Source organism: Rana temporaria, chromosome 2, assembly GCF_905171775.1.
Source record: "Rana temporaria chromosome 2, aRanTem1.1, whole genome shotgun sequence".
In the NCBI taxonomy this organism is placed as follows: Eukaryota; Metazoa; Chordata; class Amphibia; order Anura; family Ranidae; genus Rana; species Rana temporaria.
In genome coordinates, this window is record NC_053490.1 from 350066344 (window position 1) to 350087324 (window position 20981).

A 20981-nucleotide genomic window follows, 5' to 3' on the forward strand; every position below is an offset into this window, starting at 1 on the left:
AACCAATAACACATAGAGAAAAAACACTTATTTCCTGAGATAATAACCTCTCTAACATGGTGCTGGACTTTGCAGGACCCATTAACCCTTAACTCGTTAACCTTTAAACTTTGTAACTATGTAACACTTTTTTGGCACTGCGGTGTCCTAACCTCTGGTCATAGGCCTCAAGCCGAAGCTGGCTCAAAGACGACCATTGACCGCAGTGCCCCCATTCACCAACCTTCCAGCTACATTAGTAGACTGGGAACTAGAAACCCCTTCAGGACCCCTCCCACCGCTGGGTACTGGCGTCCATCTTTGGGGTAATATCTTCTCCTGCAAAGTCCAAAAACACCCGCCACTGCCACGACAACGTGATCCATAAACCTGAAAGAAAAGAAAACACCAAAACAGCACCAAACCACATACCAATTTATCCATATACCATCAATACCGTAATCAATAAAACCCCAGAATAAAGGGAGGGTGGGTGGGAACTTCACTCCCCCACGCTGCCTCTGCCCGGGAAACTGAGAGTAAGAGATATCTGTGATCTCTCCTCCCCTGCTCTGCTCCTCCCCCCACAGCTACTAGGGTTTCTGTTAACCCTGTCATGGCCGGCCCTACACTGACTTCCAGTTGCTCCGGGCCTCACTTGACTATGGTATACCAGAATTCACCCTGACCGCTAAAGCCCCTTTACAGTTAATACCCCCACTTAACCTTTAATAAATAATGAGACCACTACTTAGTGTTGGAGTAAAAACTGGCCGTAGCAGCCTCCTTTATTTTAAATACTCTTTAAATAATCATAAATAACCAATAACAAAAACCAATAACACATAGAGAAAAAACACTTATTTCCTGAGATAATAACCTCTCTAACATGGTGCTGGACTTTGCAGGACCCATTAACCCTTAACTCGTTAACCTTTAAACTTTGTAACTATGTAACACTTTTTTGGCACTGCGGTGTCCTAACCTCTGGTCATAGGCCTCAAGCCGAAGCTGGCTCAAAGACGACCATTGACCGCAGTGCCCCCATTCACCAACCTTCCAGCTACATTAGTAGACTGGGAACTAGAAACCCCTTCAGGACCCCTCCCACCGCTGGGTACTGGCGTCCATCTTTGGGGTAATATCTTCTCCTGCAAAGTCCAAAAACACCCGCCACCAGCACCCAAAGGTAACCCCTTACCTATGGGAGCACCTCCACACCCTCATCGCTTGCTGTACCCCCTCCTCTAAACGCAACACCCACATATCAATCCCCACGTCCGTGAGGTGAACACCATCACTCCTGAGGTATCTCCATGTGTCCACTTCCAATTCGGGGTGCCGAACCACTAGCCCCCCGTTCCTGAGCACAAACCGCCCCACATTTCTGTTTATCTTCCTGCGCGCCCGATTCACCCCCTCTACCGACCTGGCCATCCTCCATGTTGACCTGGCCACCATGTCTGACCACACCACTATCGTATCCGGAAAGGACATCCGGATCCGCTGAAAGTCAAATTTAATGTCCCGTGCTATCTCCATCATCGATCTCACTCCAAGATCATTCCCCCCGGCGTGAATAACCAGAACCTCCGGTGGCCTGTCCAGCTGTGCAAATTTGTGCACCTCCGGCACCACCTTGCTCCATAACATCCCGGGGACCCCCAACCACCTTACACTCGCCTCCTGTCTCGATATTCCCAGCTGGCGACCGGTCGGGCGATCATCCGCCCGTCTGGCCCCCCGAACCACATAGGAGTGGCCCATTATCCAGACCAAAAGCGGTCCAGTACCTGAAAAACAGTAAACAAAAAAAAAATACGTCACCAACATACCCACATAGAGATAACCCGCTTTTGAGTAATCCCTGTCACCCCCTTTGCCCCGTAACTCAAAACCCCAGTCCCCAGACCTTCAACCCAAACTAGCCACCAGCTGCGGCCTAACATATAATTGAAACCGCCTGGATTCCCAACGCCCTATCCTCTTTATTGCCTCTTCACCCAGTCCATTCCTTGCCGCTTCCGTAGCTGCCCCGATCCTAAAGGAATGAGCCGAGAACTCCTTTGCCACCAGGCCCAATGCCCCCAGACACTTCCTAAACACTGCCACAAACTGATATCGTGACATCGGGGACCCATTTTCGTGTACCAAAAAGGCGCCCCCCACCCCCGGACGTATGTCCAGGTAGTCCCTTACCAGCCCGACCGGGCACAACTCCGACCCTTCAATTGGGACCACATGAACCGCCCTTCCCTTGCCACTCTGATCCGTTTTGGACCTTCTGAGCCACAACGTGACCCCCTCCGGGGTCCAACCGACATCCGCAACTCCCATGCCCCCCTGGACCAATTTCGACGGGCTCACCAGCTCGCCCACCCTAAAGGCCCCAAAAAATGCCAGCGCGAATGCCGCGCGGAACAATGTAACTTCAAACCTGGATGAACATATCGCCCCCACTTTAGCCAGGATTCCTCTCAAAACTTCGAAAGACACCGGGCGGCGAGCGTCAGGTCGCCGCCCCTGTTTCCTGTACCCTTTCAGAGCTTGTCGCACCCAGAAGTCCTTTGTAAGATCCGGCCACCCTTGCCATTTGAACAGAAATGCCAACCCGGCCAATTTCTTATCCAACGCCGACGGCGACACTCCCGCTTCCATGTTTCTAGACAAAAAATACAGAACCAGTGTCCTCACCTCCGGTCCCGAAAGGTGAACCTCCGATTCCCTCACCAAATCGCTCCACTCCGACCATACCTTCTCATAGGCCGCCCAAGTACCCGCACTCAACGATTTCCTAATCCAGGTGGAGATTGTTCCAATGGAATCTGCCACAGCCACTCCGGACAAGGGACCCCCCGTTCCTCTGCCTCCGGCACCAGCTCCCGGAACCTGTCCCACTGAAACCGAGACAAAGCGTCAGCCACGACATTGTCCACACCCGGTAAGTGCACCGCATACACAAACACATTCAGCTGCATACAGCGCAGCACCAAGTGTCTCAGGAGACGAATCACTGGGGGAGAAGATGCGGTAACTCGATTGATCACCTGCACGACCCCCAAGTTATCCCCATGGAAGCGCACCTTCCGATCCCGGAAAGACGTGCCCCATAACTCAACCGCCAGCACCACTGGAAACAGCTCCAGCAGCACCAAATTCTTTGTAAAGCCCGCAGTCACCCAAGACTGCGGCCAAGAGCCAGCGCTCCACTGACCCTGAAAGAAGGCCCCAAAGCCCGCACCCCCGGCCGCATCTGTATACAGCTCCAGGTCAAAATTGCTGACCGGGCCGGACATCCACAAGGCCCTGCCGTTAAAACCCTCTAGAAAAAAGTGCCATACCCGCAGGTCCTCCCTATGCTCCTTCACGAGCCGCACATAGTGATTGGGCAACCTAACACCCGCAGTGCTAGCCGACAGCCGACGACAAAAAACCCTCCCCATCGGGATAATCCTGCAGGCAAAATTCAGCTTACCCAACAACGACTGCAAAGCCCGCAGCTGCACCTTATGCACTCCAATCATACCCCTGACCTCCGCCTTGAGGCCTTCTAGCTTATCCTGCGGCAAACGACATTCCATCTTCTCGGCGTCTATGACTATGCCCAGGAATTGAATGACAGACCTAGGACCTTCCGTCTTTTCGAGCGCCAAAGGCACCCCAAAACGTTCCGCTATGTGTTCTAGCGTAGATAACAAAACTGCACAAATCCGTGACCCCCCCGGTCCAATGCAGAGAAAGTCATCTAGATAGTGGATGACTGAATTCACTCCCGCCACGTCTCGCACCACCCATTCCAAAAAGGAACTGAATTGTTCGAACAACGCACAGGATACCGAGCAGCCCATGGGCAGACATTTGTCCACATAGAACTCCCCTCCCCAGTGACACCCCAACAGTCTGAAGCTGTCCGGGTGCACCGGCAACAGCCGGAAGGCCGCCTCGATGTCCGACTTGGCCATCAACGCCCCCCGACCGTATTTCTTGACCCATCCCACCGCCGCGTCAAACGATGTGTAGCACACCGAACAATCGCCCGCATCAATCGCATCATTTACCGACCCCCCTTTCGGAAATGAGAGGTGGTGAATGAGTCTGAACTTGTTTGGTTCCTTCTTCGGTACCACCCCCAACGGTGATACCACCAGACCCTCCAAAGGGGGGGATTCAAACGGGCCCCCCATGCGGCCTAGCCCCACTTCCTTCCGTAATTTCTCAGAAACCACTTCGGGGTGTTGGAGAGCCGAACGCAAATTCTTGGACAGCGGCGGAACCACCGTCAAGCTACAAGGAATACGGAACCCCACAGTAAAACCTTCCTCCAGGAGCTGAGCCGCCGCTCTGTCCGGATACCTACCGAGAAACGGCAGCATCCTTCTCACCATCACCGGGGTGCTCCCTCTTACCTGAAGAATCCCCGGGACGTCCCTTGCCCTGCTTGAAGCAGCGGGAAGAGGGGTGATTACCCCCACACCCGGAGCACTCATGCTTGTATCGGCACGACCCCCCAAACTTGCAGCTACCCTCGTTGAACTGCCAACAAACCCCTTTTTTCTTTCCGGCCGACTGTCCCAGGGAAGAGGCTCCGCCGGCCCCCCCCTGAAAAAACGGCGCCGACGTCCTCGGAGCCGTCATAAGCCGCATCCAAAGGCTAATGTCCTTGGCGTCCCAACGAATTTCCGGCCTGATCGCCCGACGTTGCCTGAACTGTTCGTCATATCTAAGCCAACCTGTGCCCCCATAGCACCTGTAGGCCTCACTGATCGCCTCCTGGTAACTGAAGAGCGCCGAGCAGTGCTCGAGGTTCTTCTCGCCAATCACACTGGCCAAAATGGAATACGCCTGCGACCAGTTTGCAAACGTGCGAGGTATTAGCCTGTACCTCCTCTTCTCCTCATCTTCCTTCTTAGAATCCTCTGGTTTTACCCTGTCCAAATTGAATTTTTCCAGCGGTAACAGCGCGAATATCTCCACGTACTCGCTCTTCCAGATCTTTTCCCGTACCTCCTGTTTTAGATGCGACCCCAGCGGCGCATCGTAACAGGTGTAAACCTGTCCCCTAGCCTCATCCGCTAGCCGTACTAAATCCCGTTTTTTTGAAGCGGCCCCCGCCGACTCGGCGGTAACCTCCGGCTGCACTGATGCCCCGGCCCCCAAGCCGCCCCCACTTGCCTCCTTTCCAGCTACCACCAACGGCGTAGTGGCAGCCGCCACCGCCGCCGCGGCCACCCCCGTAGCTCCCCCGACCGGCCCCCAAGCCGCCGCCGGGCTTGCGGGAGGTCTGTCCCCCCCTTTTAGCTGACTGACCAGAGCCTCTAACCCCGACAAAAACCTTTGCAAACCCACATCACCTCCAGCAATACCCACCTGTGCATCCGTAACCTGGGACGCCGGTGCAACAACCACATTCCTCTCAACCACATCAACACATTGCCTATTAGAAACATCAGTGTAAAATGACTTACCGGGCTGCGTGGAAGCAATCCCATCAGCCGACCGTCTCGAATCCCTCGTTGCTGGTATCGTCCTGGGCAAGACCTCGTCCTCAGATCCCGACCGCTCTCCCTCCGACCGATCCTCCTCCTCCAATGATGACCCACCGGGCGGCTCGGTCCCGGAGGCCGAAGGCCCAGGGCCGGATTCACTCCCCCTGCGGGCCCTGGACCCGTGCGGCGATTTTGCCGAAGCTTTCCTGCTTGGCGTAACCCTGTTGCTGCCGACGCGCTCCACCTCCTGCAAGTGGCTAGCCGAGGAAGCTGGGGGGCTAGCCACCGTGGCCTGCGATCCCACTCGCCGAGACCCCACCACCGGGCCCGTCACTGCCTGATCCACACGCCGGGCGGGCAAGGCCGCCGCATCTGAGCCCCCTGGCCGTCCCCCCCTTGCACCCACGCTACTCCTGGTGCCCCCGGCTGGGCCTTCCGACACAATACCCGCCGCCCGCTTCGCGGGGGGGCCCGAAGGGGCCCTGCTATGTCCACTATCCCCCCTCTGCCGTCCCGGGGATATACTGGGCGAATACCGGCGGGGGGGGGCGGGACGAGCGCGTCCGCGAGGCCCCCCGGCCTGTGTGACTAGGCCCCGACGACGCTGCTCCCATGCCTGTGTGATCAGGCCCCGATGCGACCTGAATTGTGTCCCCGTGTGCCCGCACTGCTCCCCGGACCGACCGTTCAGGCCCCGACTCCGCCAGCACCACACCTGTGTGCTCCGGCCCCGATGCTGCTTGTCCGGTCTGGACGCGGCTAGGCCCCGACGCCATGCGCCCCATGTCCCCCCCATCCTGCGATAAAAGCGCCCCCAACTGCCTCTGCAGCCAGTCCTCACCCCGGATAGCCGCCTCCGCCCTCAATCTCCCGAATAAATCCTCGATCGCAGCCATCGCCGTGACAATTTGGGACAAGCGAAATCCCTGCAGGCTGAGCAGACACAGCAGGCACTTCACTCCCCCACGCTGCCTCTGCCCGGGAAACTGAGAGTAAGAGATATCTGTGATCTCTCCTCCCCTGCTCTGCTCCTCCCCCCACAGCTACTAGGGTTTCTGTTAACCCTGTCATGGCCGGCCCTACACTGACTTCCAGTTGCTCCGGGCCTCACTGAGGAACTACAGAGTTCAGAAGAATATGGATGGCAAACTCGGTGAAGGTAGGAGATCAGCAACAAGGACAGGGAAAAAAATTTGCCCAGAGTTCTGCTATAAAGTTCTTTTACTGCTTCCTAAAAATATGTAAAGTGCTTTAATGTCTATAGTATGATCACAGGTTCACTTTAAGTGTTGGTGGTCAGTGGTGGGTACTCCCCTTAAACCTGAACTCCAGGATAAGCAAAAAATCTCTAAATACAAGAGGCATGTATATTAGTCCTTGAATCTGGGTGTGCTTTGTTTTGCACTTCACTTTCTTTCCTCTGTATCTCCCTGTCATTTATCCTTACTGTTTTTTTTTTGTTTTGTTTTTAACTTGTGTAATGTATTATTATACCATATGAAGCTATTCACGTCTTGTTTCAGCGATACACTGCAGACAAGGTGCATCTCCCTCAATAGTATATTGTAACACGCATACTGTATGTAGCACACTCTGGGGTTGATGGGGTTGCAATCGCTGTAGATCTGAGGGGAAGCTCTGAAATCAGGGGAAGCTCTGCTGATTTTACCATCCAATCATGTGCAAGCAAAAATTATGTTTTTATTTTATTTTCCTTGCATGTCCCCCTCAGATCTACAGCGACTGCACTTGAAAGTGCACTTGTAGTGCAAAGTGGGTTTACCATTCGTAAATAACCCCCTCTGTGTCATACTTTATCCACTTCAATTATTTCAGAGTTTGGCCTAGTACACACAATGAGAATATAAGGTGAATGATCTTTTTTTTTATTTTTTTGCATGCTAGCCTCACATCAAAAACCAATAGGTTACTAAAGTTATGAAAATTCTCATAAGACAGAACACAACTATAGAAGTTATGTAATGTATTGTAATTAGTGCTGTCAAGCGATTAAAATTTCTAATCGCGATTAATCGCATTAATGTCATAGTTAACTCACGATTAATCGCGCGATTAAGGAGGTTCACCCTTTAAAACATTTTTTTTTTGTTTTCTTATTTATTTATTTATTTTTTATAATATTAAATTGTGTTTTTTTTTTTTTTTACATTTTGATCACTTTTATTGCTGTCACAAGGAATGTAAACATCCCTTGTGACAGCAATAGGTGGTGACAGGTACTCTTTATGGAGGGATCGGGGTCTAAAAGACCTCCGAGCCCTCCTTTGCACTTCAAAGTATTCAGATCGCCGAAAACGGCGATTCTGAATACTGTGTACTTTTTTAAATCCGGCGCCATTGGCAGCCGAGAAACCCGGAAGTGATGTCATGACGCCGCTTCCGTGGTTTCAATGCGGAGACTGAATCAAAGCCGTTTACGGCTTAGTGTCAGTCTCCGCCTGGACACAGAAGGCGCCGGATGGAGGATCGGGTCTCCCGGTGGGACGGGAGGCCCGGTCAGAGCGGCGAAAGGCGGCGGGAGGGGGGGGGATGTCCCCTCCCGCTCCTCCGAGATAACAACCGAGCGGCTTTTAGCCGCATCGGTTGTTATGTTTGGATAGCCGATCGCCCGCTCTAAACAACGGTACCGGGATGATGCCTGCGGCTGCAGGCATCATCCCGGTATAACCCCCGAACGCCGCCTCGTTAATCGCGCGATAAAAAAATTGATGGCGTTAACATGGGTTTGTGTTAACGCTGTTAATAACGCGTTTAACTGACAGCACTAATTGTAATGTATTATTTTTGTTTCCGAGCATGCGTGGTCTTGGTCACACTTTTTTTTTTTTCATATATATACTATACTAATTACACAAAAATTGTTCCTTCTGTTATCGTACAAGCAACATTTTCGTGCTTGTCCCTTCGGATATTTTTGCATAAAATGTTGTGATTAGCTCTCAACAGCTGTGTCCTAATGATCAGTTATCGATCCGAAAGCGAGATTTTTCATCCCATTTTCTCATTGTGTGTGCTAGGCATTACTGTGCCTCATACTGCACCTGTCCGTACCAACTACTGTTGCCATTACACACAAAATAAACTAATTGGCTGGTGATTCCTTATTACCTTAAATGCTACTTAAGGCGGTATCATCCCTACTATAAAAAATTCCGCACAAAAAATATTTGAGATGGGACTTACCCAATAGTAAAAACACATGTGTTTTATTTAAAAGTCACATTTTTAATGAGTATCACAGACACAAACATATAAAGACATGTTTTTTTAAAAACATCACAAATCACATATGTGTACTTAGTCATAAATGTCTGGAAAACCTTTGTATGAAGTTCTACTGATGGTATCTCCGATGCATAACAGGTGAGATTGATGCGTTTTGCAGGAATACCGCTTCCTCAGGACCTCTTTAGTCTCTCTCTTATTTTGCATGTGACACAAAACAGCGTTAAAACTATAATCGAACAGATTATTTTAACTAGTAATATGTAAGCAGCATACAATCATAATCAAAAAGATATGAGTTCAATTAAATAAAGGAGTGATAAGCCAAATATGTAATAAAACATACAAGATACCTTAGAAAGTATGTATATATATCGCGTAGCTCCGAAACAGCTCCATGTCTCAGGAAAAACCAGAGAGACTGAAGCCAGAAAAGCTATATACCACCTGGAAGGTACAGCTCCACACTTCCCAGGAAGCCATCCACACACCCCGGGTTAAGGGTCCACCAATAACCTGATACCGGGCTTGAGTTGGGTGGGCGGGTTCCTCCCCACCTCCTAATCCACAGGCTGAAGATACCTCAGACTGGGAAGATGGCAATGGACCCATGCTACAACCAGCCCCGTCACTTCCGGTCGTGGCCACAGACATTGGCCGCAATCAGATTGTCGTATCTTTGAGCGGGCGTAGCGCATCTCATATGCGCTACGCCAACGTAACGTAGAGAGGCAAGTACTGTATTCACATAGCACTTGCTCCCATATGTACGCCGGCGTAAAGTAAATGGGCCGGCGTAAGCCAGCGTAGTTCAAAGTAGCAAGGCAGTGGACGTGTTGTATTATAATGAAGCGTGACCCCATGTAAATGCATGGCCGATCGAACGGCGTATGTGCACATGCTCAGAATCACGTCGCAAATACTCCCTAAGATACGTCGGCGCAATGCTTTCGACGTGAACGTAACCTACGCCCAGCCCCATTCACGTATGACTTACGCAAACAACGTAAAATACGACGCTGTTCCGATGTTTCCGACGTCCATACATTAATATGACTTACCCCTGATTTATGAGGGGTAAACTTACGCCGGACATAAGCCTTACGTAAACGGCGTAGCTAAATCCGACAGGCGCAAGTACGTTCGTGAATCGGCATATCTAGGTCATTTGCATATTCGATGCGTAAATCTACGGAAGCGCCCCTTGCGGCCAGCGTAAATATGCACCCAAGATACGATGGCGTAAGAAAACTTACGTCGGTCGTATCTTGCAAAATTCAGGCGTATCTCAGTTCCTGAATAAGCGCATAGATACGACGGCGCACATTTGGACTTACGACGGCGTATCTGGAGATACGCCGTCGTAAGTCCTTTCTGAATCCGGGCCATTAAGTTTTGCGGCCACATCACATCTGTCATCTATCTGCGTGTCCACATGTAGATAGTGAATTAAACAAGAGGCTTGGTAGTAGATGGTGTTAAAAAAGCGCCGCCCCTGAAAGAATTTCCAGCCGCTCAATACCACTGGTGATGAACCACCAGGAGGCAGCACGGCCAGATGGAAATGTGGAGATGGGGACACGGACTGCATAAATAGGACCAGATGTGCCGTACTAATCTAGTAATTTATGTTGAGGGGAGGGGCCAGGACGTTGTAGGAATCTGGAACCAGTGAGGAGCTGCAAACCTGTTAGATGTCTGGGAGGCTTGTGTGGAAAACGGAGATGCCTATTACAGCCTGGTGCACTGGAAGCACCAGGGAAATCTGAGTACCCCCATTTCTCTGTTATTTTAATAAAACACGTTTTTAAAGGATATAAGCACTATTAGAACCTTTACTTTGCATACATGTTCTGGATATTACTGGCTGTCTGAGATTATAGCAGCGGGGAAGCCTAGAGATCGCTGGTTGTGGTCTGGGAGAGGCTAATGCCGCGTACTTATGATGAGAATTTTTTTTTAAATTGGTCGTTAAAACGATCGTGTGTAGTAGGCTCCAGAGCATTTTTCTCAACGAGACAAATGGCCATTAAAAATTTAGAACCTGCTCTATTTTTTCTCGTCGTTTTTCACAACATAGTTTTTCTTCTCGTGAAAAACGGTCGTGTGTAGGCTTTAACGACGGGGAAAAAACATGCATGCTCAGAAACAAGTTATGAAAAGGGAAATTTGCATAATCGGTCCAAAGGGTGATGCCATTCAAATGGAACTTCCCCTTTATAGTGCTGTTGTACGTGTTGTACGTCACTGCGCTTTACTCAAGCATTTTTTATCATGATCGTGTGTATGCAAGGCAGGCTTGAAAGGAATCACGTCAGTGGGGGGCGCCCGGGCCCTTTAAGAAAAAACGGGCCCTTTAAGAATTTTTATTTTGCTTAAAATGTCGTTTTTACTTTTTACTAACTGCAGTGATGGCGGCTGTCTATAGAGGGCGATGCAGCGCCACCCCCTCTCGCAAATAACATACATTCATGTATTGCATTGCATGAATGTATGTTATTGTTGCCAGCTGCCGCTGGTCTATTCAGATAGCCGGACATTGGGTGCCGGTTACCTGAATAACGGCAGCTGGTTGGCTGAGCGGAAGTGCCTATCAGAGCCAGCGGCTCTGATAGGCTTTCCGAGTACAGCCCTCGTCTCCCGGATGTCTATCCTCGGAACGCACAGGGGTGCGTTCCTTGGATAAGACTGACGGCCGTCTCAGCCAATCAGATCTGCCTATTCTGGTTATAGGTAACCTGATTGGCTGAAGCGTCATCGAGGGCGGGAGAAGACATCGAGGGACATGGAAGCAGAAAGGTAAGTACATTTTACAGGGCACAGCGGCGACAATGGGCACAGAGGCGACAAAGGGCACAGTGACGGCAAAGGGCACAGTGGTGACAATGGGCACAGTGGCAACAATTAAAGGGCACAGTGACATGCACAGTGGCAACAATGGGCACAGTGGTGACAATGGGCACAGTGGCAAAAATTAAAGGGCACAGTGACATGCACAGTGGCATCAATGGGCACAGTGGTGACAATGGGCACAGTGGCAAAAATTAAAGGGCACAGTGACATGCACAGTGGCATCAATGGGCACAGTGGCAACAATTAAAGGGCACAGTGACATGCACAGTGGCAACAATGAGCAAAGTGGCGACAATTAAAGGGCACAGTGACATGCACAGTGGCAACAATGGGCACAGTGTTGACAATGGGCACATTGGCAACAATTAAAGGGCACAGTGACATGCACATTGGCATCAATGGGCACAGTGGTGACAATGGGCACAGTGACATGCACAGTGGCAACAATGGGCAAAGTGGCGACAATTAAAGGGCACAGTGGCGACAATTGAGGGGCACAGTGGCGACAATTGAGGGGCACAGTGGCTGTGTTTGGCATGGCACAGTGGTGACAATTGATGGCACAGTGGTTGTGTTTGATGGCATGGCACAGTGACTGCGTTTGATGGCATGGCACAGTGGCTGCATTTGATGGCATGGCACAGTGACTGCGTTTGATGGCATGGCACAGTGGTGCGAATTGATGGCATAGTGACTGCATTTGATGGCATGGCACAGTGATGATAATTGATGGCACATTGGCTGTGTTTGATGACATGGCACAGTGGTGACAATTGATGGCACAGTGGCTGCATTTGATGGGCACAGTGAGGCTGCAATTTTTTTTTTTTCGTTTGCGCCCCCCCAAAAATTTTGAGCACCAGCCGCCACTGAATCACGTCGGGAAAAACTTTTTTTCCATGACATGAAAAATGGTCTTGTGTACGTGGCATAAGAGGCCTTGATTGACCTGACTTAATTGTACAGATCACACTACACTAGGTGAGAATACTACTGAAGAGGGGAAGCCCCTAGTGGTTTTACATATTTGGCTTATCGCTCCTTTATTTCATTAAACTCCTATCTTTTTGATTATGATTGTATGAAATGATGCTGCTTATTTGTTACTAATTAAAATATTCTGTTTAACGCTGTTTTGTGTCACATACAGTATAAAATAGAAGCTAAAGAGGTCCAGAGGAAGCTGTATTCTCACAAAACGCATCAACCTCACAAGTTTGCATTGGAGATACCTTCAGTATAACTTCCTAGGATATTTGTGACTAAGTGCACATATATGATTTGTGATGGTTTTTTTTTGCTTTTTTTTAATCTTTATTTGTTTGTGTCTTTGTGATACTCATTAAAAATGTGACTTTTTAATAAAACATGTGTTATTACTTTTGAGGGTATACACAATGTCCCATCCCAAATATTTTTTGTATGGCATTACACATGTTGCAACTCATCGTGGATCAGTAATCTCCCACCAGTGGTCACATTTATGCTTAGATGTTATGCTATCACTATTGTCTGGACATGTATATAAGAAACTACAATAAGCTGGTGGTCTTTATTGGTGCCCATAAGAAATTTACAACAAGGTGTAAAAAAAAAAAGGTTAATTTATTTCATGAATATTTAAGTAAGCAAAAAAAAAAGCAGAAACCCAACAGTATGCTTCACAATTAGGGTTAAAAAGAAATCCCACACTAATTATGTACTGGTTCCAAGCAATCACAACATGATAAATTATATTGATGGCCCATGAGGGAATCTGGACATTTTGTATTACCCCAACAGGTTTCGCAGACAGCACCTCTTCTTCAGGAGGCTGGAGGCAACTGTAAATATTTTCAAAATGGAAAAATATTTATTTTTATATATATATATATATATATATATATATATATATATATATACATATATAACAGTGTGCAATAAATATGCCTCCAAAAAAATATAATTAAAATAAAATTGAGCTTGACTCATATTTACTTTCTGGAGTGAGGGTGGGAGCATGTATATGGGGGACCAATAGGGGCCAAAGCTGCATATCCACAAAGTAAAATGAAGATGGAAACAAATGTAAAGCTCTAACGAACTGTCTACAATGATAACCCCTTAAGTTCATTTCTGCAGGTGGGTTTGATACCTGAAGGGTGAATTCGATTTAAGGGAATACCATCGTAGGTGGTTCGCTATAGCTTTATATTTGGCCCATCTTCATTTTACTTTGTGGATAGATGGCCTTGGCACCTATTCATCTTTCATACACTGTACATGTTCCCACACTCTTCCGAAATGAATACACAGCACAAGCACAGCACAAGCACCTTGCTTCTTGCTGTATTTGGTGAGTCAGATTAAAGTGTATGTAAAGCCCAATCTTTTTTTTTCAATTTTAGATAAGTTTAGAAGGGTTAACTCCTCTGTCAACCTCTGGTAGTTCTCACAAGAACAAAGGGCAAGGGTAAATCTTCCACTGGGGACAGCTATTCTCATGACAACTGGCTAAGAGAGGGTGTTTTCCTCTTGCTGTAGCTATGTAATAGGAAGGGAAATCTATCCGATGGGTACAAAACCTCAAAAGGAGTCTTATCCATTCCATACTGTATGCAAAACATGCAAAGTTTTGACTTTATACTAAGTAATTTTGCTGAATTTTTACTTGTCACTTTAAGGGTCAGTTCATCCAAAACGTATACAGTAAAACCTTGGATTGCAAGCATAATTTGTTCCAGAAACATGCTTGGAATCCAAAGCACTTGTATATCAAAGTATTTACAGGGAATAAAAGAGAAGAGTGGCACCTCTAAGGCCACGTACACACGGTCGGTTTGGTCCTATTGTTCATTTTCATCGGACCAAACCGACCGTGTGTATAGGCTATCGGTCTGGTTTCCTTCGGTCCAAAATTTCTAAACATGCTTCAAAACCGAACCGATGAACCACTGCCCTATTGGACAAAACTGATGGTAAGTACAGAAAAGCATTGGTTCAAAACCCGCGCATGCTCAGAATCAAGTCAACGCATGCTTGGAAGCATTGAACTTTGTTTTATTCAGCACGTCGTGTGTTTGACGTCACCGCTTTCTGACCCGATCGGATTTTGGACTGATGGTGTGTACACATATCAGGCCATACGGCCACTTCAGAGGTGAACCGATGAAAACGGTCCGACGGGCCAGTCTCATCGGTTTGGTCCGACCGTGTGTACGGGGCCTAAGTGTAGCACTAAGTTGCTAAATGTTGTACCATTAAATGTAACCATATTGCTACACTTGGAGGCTCCTCTCTTCTCTTCTATACTCTTTTATTTATTATTTTGCTCATCTTGCAAAACGCTCTCAAACCAAGTTACTCTCAAACCAAGGTTTTACTGTATTTTCTTTTTGATTGGGTACATTTATATCAAATCCTCTACTAATTTTTATCACATCTTTCCGGTGTCCAGTTCTCTGTCCCTAATTTTCCAACTAGGAGCATCAAAATGGCTTTTGAGAAGGGGCTTTACACTCTCCTACAGATTCTTTATGCATGATGTAACAAAGATAATATGGCAGAAGAAGAATGAAACTTTCATTGCTTTATTTTAAAATTGCTATGCTGTTGGCACTGTTAGAGACCCCCAAAAATGTAAAAATGATTGAATGATTCAACCTGTATTTATCTACACAAAAATGAACGCCTGAAGTGCATTAAGTTTTGGATGCAGTGACTCTTTCAATTGTAGTACACCCATCATGATTATGAACAGTAGGGTTGCACCAATATCAATATTGGTAACTGTACCGATACTGAGAATTTACACAAGTATTGGTACTCATGCAAATGCACCGATACCCGAGGCTTGGTTCTATGACCTGTCAGTCTGTTATCCCCACCTACAGCTGAAATGTAAAAAAAAAGGCAATTATCAGTTGTTAAGGACCAGGGCCGCCACATCCTTGACAACCAATGACTCATTCAGCCGTCAGTGGGATTCCCCTGTTGACAACTGAAGTGTTAAAGAAGTCCGGTAATTGGATCTGTTAAAGAAAAAAAAATCAACAACATTTTAAAATAAAAAGAAACATTTTTTATTTTTGTATCTTTCTGTTTCTTCATATACAGATCAAAGGGATGAACTTGGATCTGCAGATAGAGGGGTAGATCCACGTACATCGGCGCATATATAGACCGGCATAGCGCATCTCATTTACGTTACGCCGGCTCAACTTAGAGAGGCAAGTGCCGTATCCTCAAAGTATTTGCACCCTACGATGCGCCGGCGCAACGTAAATTGCGAGGCGTAAGCCAGCGTAATTGAAAGTAGGAAGGAAGTGGGTGTGTTCCATTGAAATGAGCCGTGACCCCATGCAAATGAAGGGCCGACCGGACGGCGCATGCGCAGTGACGCTGACTATGTTCAGCGCCTCTCTGCGCATGCTCAGAACTCGGCCCAACGTAATCAGTGAGATACGAACTAGGCCCGGCGTAATTAGTGAGATACGCCCAGGGCATAAATGCGCCCGTCCAGTGCAAAAGTACATCCTCTTGTTTCCCCCCCTGAAGCAAGGTGCTTTTGTTCTGTTGTTTGTAGGTGTGTGTTTTGGAGCCATGTCAGCAGCTGGGAAGAAGAGGAAGCTGAATTACTCCCCACAGGAGAGGGCTATCATTTTCAGGGCCATGACCCAATATGATCGGTACCTCCATGGGCCAGAGAGTGCCAATACCACCGTGGCCAGGAGGAGGGAGATCCTGGCATTGATCGCAGATGATGTGAATGCTTTGGGGAGTGAGGCCAGGACCCCCAATGAGATCTTGAAAAAGATCAATGATCTGCGGTGCGTGGTTCAAGGTAAGCTGGCTAAGATGACCACTCATGCCAGGGGCACTGGAGGGGGACCAGCCACTACTGTGACGCTCAGTGCTGAGGAGCGGGTGGTTGCCCAGTGCCTCCACAGGCATCAAGTGGAGGGAGTTCCAGGCTTTGACTCCATTGAGGAGGTCTTGAGGATAGGTAAGTGTGTTTTTTTTTCTATCTGGTGTGTAGCATGTGTGGGGGTGGAAGGGAACATATGACAAGTGTGTGGATCCTCCAACCTGTGAATGTTTTGTGTCATCCACAGATGTGCAGGAGGGTGCTGGGCCATCTGGCCAGTCCACAGCCTCCCCCGGACATCAGTCTGACTCAGACCACCTGAGCCACGAGTCATCTGTGGAAGGGAGTGGCCACAGCTCTCCTCAGGAGGTGGTTGAGGAGGAGGAGGTGATGAGTGGCAATGAGGTCCTTCTCCATTTGGAGGAGTCTTCCCCTATGGCTGGCACCAGTCAGGCCTCCATCAGGGGTAGCCCCTCCCTCTCCTCCCCCAACAGGGCTTCCCCCCTAAGGGTCTCCCCTTCCCCCAGGCCTCAAGCCACATCAGGACCCAGGAAGGCGACCAGGAAGACAAGGGGGGTGGCAGACGTTCTGCCAGAAAACCTGCGAAGGGACCAGGCCCACCAGACCCGCCATCTGGCTCAGGTTGCCATGAGTAAGGAGCACATGGCAGACAGCATGGCCTCCATAAAGGAGTCTGTGCAGGATGTGGCATGCAACTCCTTAGCTGTGATCACCTACAAGTATGATCTGCAGACCACCACAGCAGGCGTGGGTCAGGAGGTGCGCGCCCTGACAGAGGGTGTCAGAGCCAGCACGGCAGCCATCCAGGCGGGGGTGAGGCTGCAGAAGGACACCAATGTGGTCCTCACCTGCATCGCCCTGGCGTTGGAGGGCAGGCCGCCAGGTGTGCAGAGACCAGGGGATGCTCCTCCTCCTGATTCCCCCCCCCATGAGTCTCCCCTGAGGGGCCGTGGCCGCCGCAGGTGTGGGGCACGGCAGCGCCGGTAGTTTTTTTTTGTTGTTTTATTTTTACTCAGGTTATGAGTGTTTTATGTTTCTTTGTTATTTTACTCAGGTTATGAGTGTTTTATGTTATTTTGTAGCCCAAGCACACGGTTAGTAGTGCAGGCTACAGTGTGAATGGTGTATGAATGTGGGGGTGACAATCCTGCCGGAAAAGGGGTGTCACCCTCGGTTGTTGGGGAGAAGTGATCCTCAGGACCAGGGAGAATTAACCCCCAGGTCCGTGTGAATGGTGTATGAATGTCCAGCAACATAATTGGAGCCTTTGAATGAAAGCTAATAGTTTGGGCTTTAAGGGCACACAGTACAATTTGTATGAAAAAACTAGAAAATTTATTGGTATGAAATATCATAAAATCAGTTATAAACATAAAATCAAAATTAGAAATCAAGTCAATAGCTGGTACTACAGGGGTTATAACAACAATTATATAGTCTCAGTATACAAAGGCTTAATTAGAAAGCAAAGTTGAAGATACAATCTTATATTGTGTAACCCGAGTAGTATTCCGGAGGTTAATGGAGGGCTTGCTCTACATGTTGCGCGCTTGAACTAGCGCTTCCTCAGGAGTATAGATATTTGAATAGATAGGCCGCGTGGGGGGTAAGCAGACGACGGTCGTTTATTATCCCCACAATGGCTGTGAAAAACAGACTGAGCCTAGGTTCACACTGCTGCGAATTCAAAATCGCGGTAAAATGCACGATTATACCGCGATTTCGGCCGCAATTTAATGTAAATCGCGGCCCGAAATCGCAAAAAGTAGTACAGGAACTACTTTTTGAAATCGCAGATGCGGCGTCGCACTGATTAGGACAGTGCCATTGCCGCCGATTTGAGATGCGATTTGACATGTCAAATCGCATCTCAAATCGTTCCAAATCGTACCCAGTGTGAACCAGGGCTAATACTGATCCAGCCTATTGTAAGGGTAGTATAAACACGAAACCAAAAAGGTAAAAGGTGTTGGGGCAGTCAATTGCTGGTAAGCAATAAATGTCAAATCCAGGGGTATAAACGTGCGGTAGTTCAGTGCTAGGTAGAATGGGCTGGACACAAATAGGCAAATGGATAAATCTACCAAAGCAGCCTATGAATCCCCAATCGATAGAAAGAAGGAAATTGTAGACAAGGCTGACAAGATAGAGTCCTAAAGGCCCGATTGCACAGGAGTCCGCACGTGTCCCCCAAGGAAAGGAATGACGCCAATACATTATTCTGTATTGGCGTCATTCCTTTCCTTGGGGGACACGTGCGGACTCCTGTGCAATCGGGCCTTTAGGACTCTGTCTTGTCAGCCTTGTCTACAATTTCCTTCTTTCTATCGATTGGGGATTCATAGGCTGCTTTGGTAGATTTATCCATTTGCCTATTTGTGTCCAGCCCATTCTACCTAGCACTGAACTACCGCACGTTTATACCCCTGGATTTGACATTTATTGCTTACCAGCAATTGACTGCCCCAACACCTTTTACCTTTTTGGTTTCGTGTTTATGATACTACCCCTACAATAGGCTGGATCAGTATTAGTCTGTATACACAGCCATTGTGGGGATAATACACGACCGTCGTTTGCTTACCCCCCATGCGGCCTATCTATTCAAATATCTATACTCCTGAGGAAGCACTAGTTCAAGCGCGCAACATGTAGAGCAAGCCCTCCATTAACCTCCGGAATACTACTCAGGTTACACAATATAAGATCATATCTTCAACTTTGCTTTCTAATTAAGCCTTTGTATACTGAGACTATATCATTGTTCTTATAACCCCTGTAGTACCAGCTATTGACTTGATTTCTAATTTTGATTTTATGTTTATAACTGATTTTATGATATTTCATACCAATAAATTTTCTAGTTTTTTCATACAAATTGTACTGTGTGCCCTTAAAGCCCAAACTATTAGCTTTCATTCAAATTCCCTTACTATCGGGGCGTTGGCACATTTTCAAACTGGTGCATCCGCAGTATCACCCTGCGACTTATGCACGTTAAAATAGGCCCTCTCTTTTTCAAATAATTGGAGCCTTGTTGTGGCGTTGCTGCTCACAAGTCCTGAATGGTGGACTTGGGCTAATCCAATTTGATACGGATGTGGGGTGTGTGTGCTAGGGACCACAGTGGTGTGCATGCGTGCATTCTGCTTGTGCCATGATGAATGTGTGTGTTTAATGTGCAAAGATGCCTACTGTGAGGCATCTCCCGACTGCTCTTCCCTCAGAAGACGGGGTAGCCTCGGTTATGGGGGGATTGTCTGGTTCGGGGGTCAGGTCATCACGTATGTCAATCTCCAGGCCCCTTCTCATGGCGAAGTTGTGCAGCATGCAACATGCACCGATGATCTGGCACACGAAGTTTGGGGAATACAACAGGATACCCCCAGACTTATCCAGGCATCGGAAACGGGACATCAGGAGGCCAAATTTGCGTTCCACCATTTCACGGGTACGTGTGTGTGCATCATTGTATCTTTGCTCTCCTGGGGTTTCAGGATTCCGGAATGGAGTCATGAGATGGGGTCCAAGTGCATATGCAGAGTCACCTGGAAGGGAAAAGACAGGAGGATGTTAGTCGTGCATGTGCCCCTCGTGATGTGTGCATCATGGGGGCGGACAGTCATGCCTGACACCCATGTCACTCACCAACCAGCCAGCTGTCCCATACACGTTCTGTTCGAATTCTGTTGGGATGGGGCTTTGACGGTATATGTAGCTGTCGTGGCAGGACCCTGGGTTTCTGGCACGGACGTGCCATATGAGGCATTGGGCATCGGCTATCACCTGTACGTTGATGGAATGCCAGTGCTTCCGATTACGGTATATGTGCTCTGTGTCATGGGGTGGCCGTAGTGCCACGTGTGCAATCAATGGCCCCCATGGTGCGTGGGAATCCTGCAATTCTGTAGAAATCACGCATTGCCTTCACCCACAGATGCTCCTGGGTGGGTCTGATGATTTGGTTGGCCATGCGTCTGAGGATTGCGGGGACAACCTGGTGCACACATCTGCTAATGGAGGATTGTGCCATGCCAGCCACAACTCCACTTGTATGCTTAAACGAGCCACTGGCAAGGAAATGGAGTGTTGCCAGGACCTTGACCAGTGGCTCCACTGCATGTGAGCGGCGTGTCTGGCTGGTGATGTCATCTTTCAGGGTTGTGGTTAATTCCAGGATGCGATACACCTCCGAATCCTCCATGCCAAAGACGTTTATGCGCGGTCGGTATATCCTCTCCTGTGCTCTCCTCCTCCGTGCCCTCCTCCTTCTACGCGCATCTAAAGCCAGTAGTATAGCTATGATCATGGATGCCCCTGGCATGTTGGCATACAGATTGTTGTCCTGCAAGTGTGGCTGCTCAGCTCGTCCCTAACGGTGCTGCTGAAGCTGACCTGCACACGTCTGGTGCAAAGTTAAAGCTGCTTTTATGAGGGGTAACTTTAGACCGGACGTACAGCTTACGCGCATAGCACGTAGCCTGCGCCGGACAAACATAATTTTGTGGATCGCCGTATCTACCTCATTTGCATAGCAAAACAATGGTGCG

General features: G+C 48.5%; 2 protein-coding genes across 6 annotated transcripts in view; one reads left to right on the top strand and one right to left on the bottom strand.

Moving 5' to 3' along the window:
- PLEKHA6 (pleckstrin homology domain containing A6) overlaps positions 1-20981 on the top strand; it is a 1721986-nt gene that overhangs the window by 1418608 nt on the left and 282397 nt on the right. The gene's annotated exons all lie outside the window — the stretch shown is intronic.
- Positions 1153-6543, bottom strand: LOC120928440 (filaggrin-like). Its single transcript, XM_040339543.1, has 2 exons — positions 5445-6543; positions 1153-1772 (listed from the first exon to the last, which is right to left on the bottom strand). Exons 1-2 carry the CDS (start codon positions 6259-6261, stop codon positions 1177-1179), a joined length of 1413 nt encoding a protein of 470 aa, XP_040195477.1. The 5' UTR covers positions 6262-6543; the 3' UTR covers positions 1153-1176.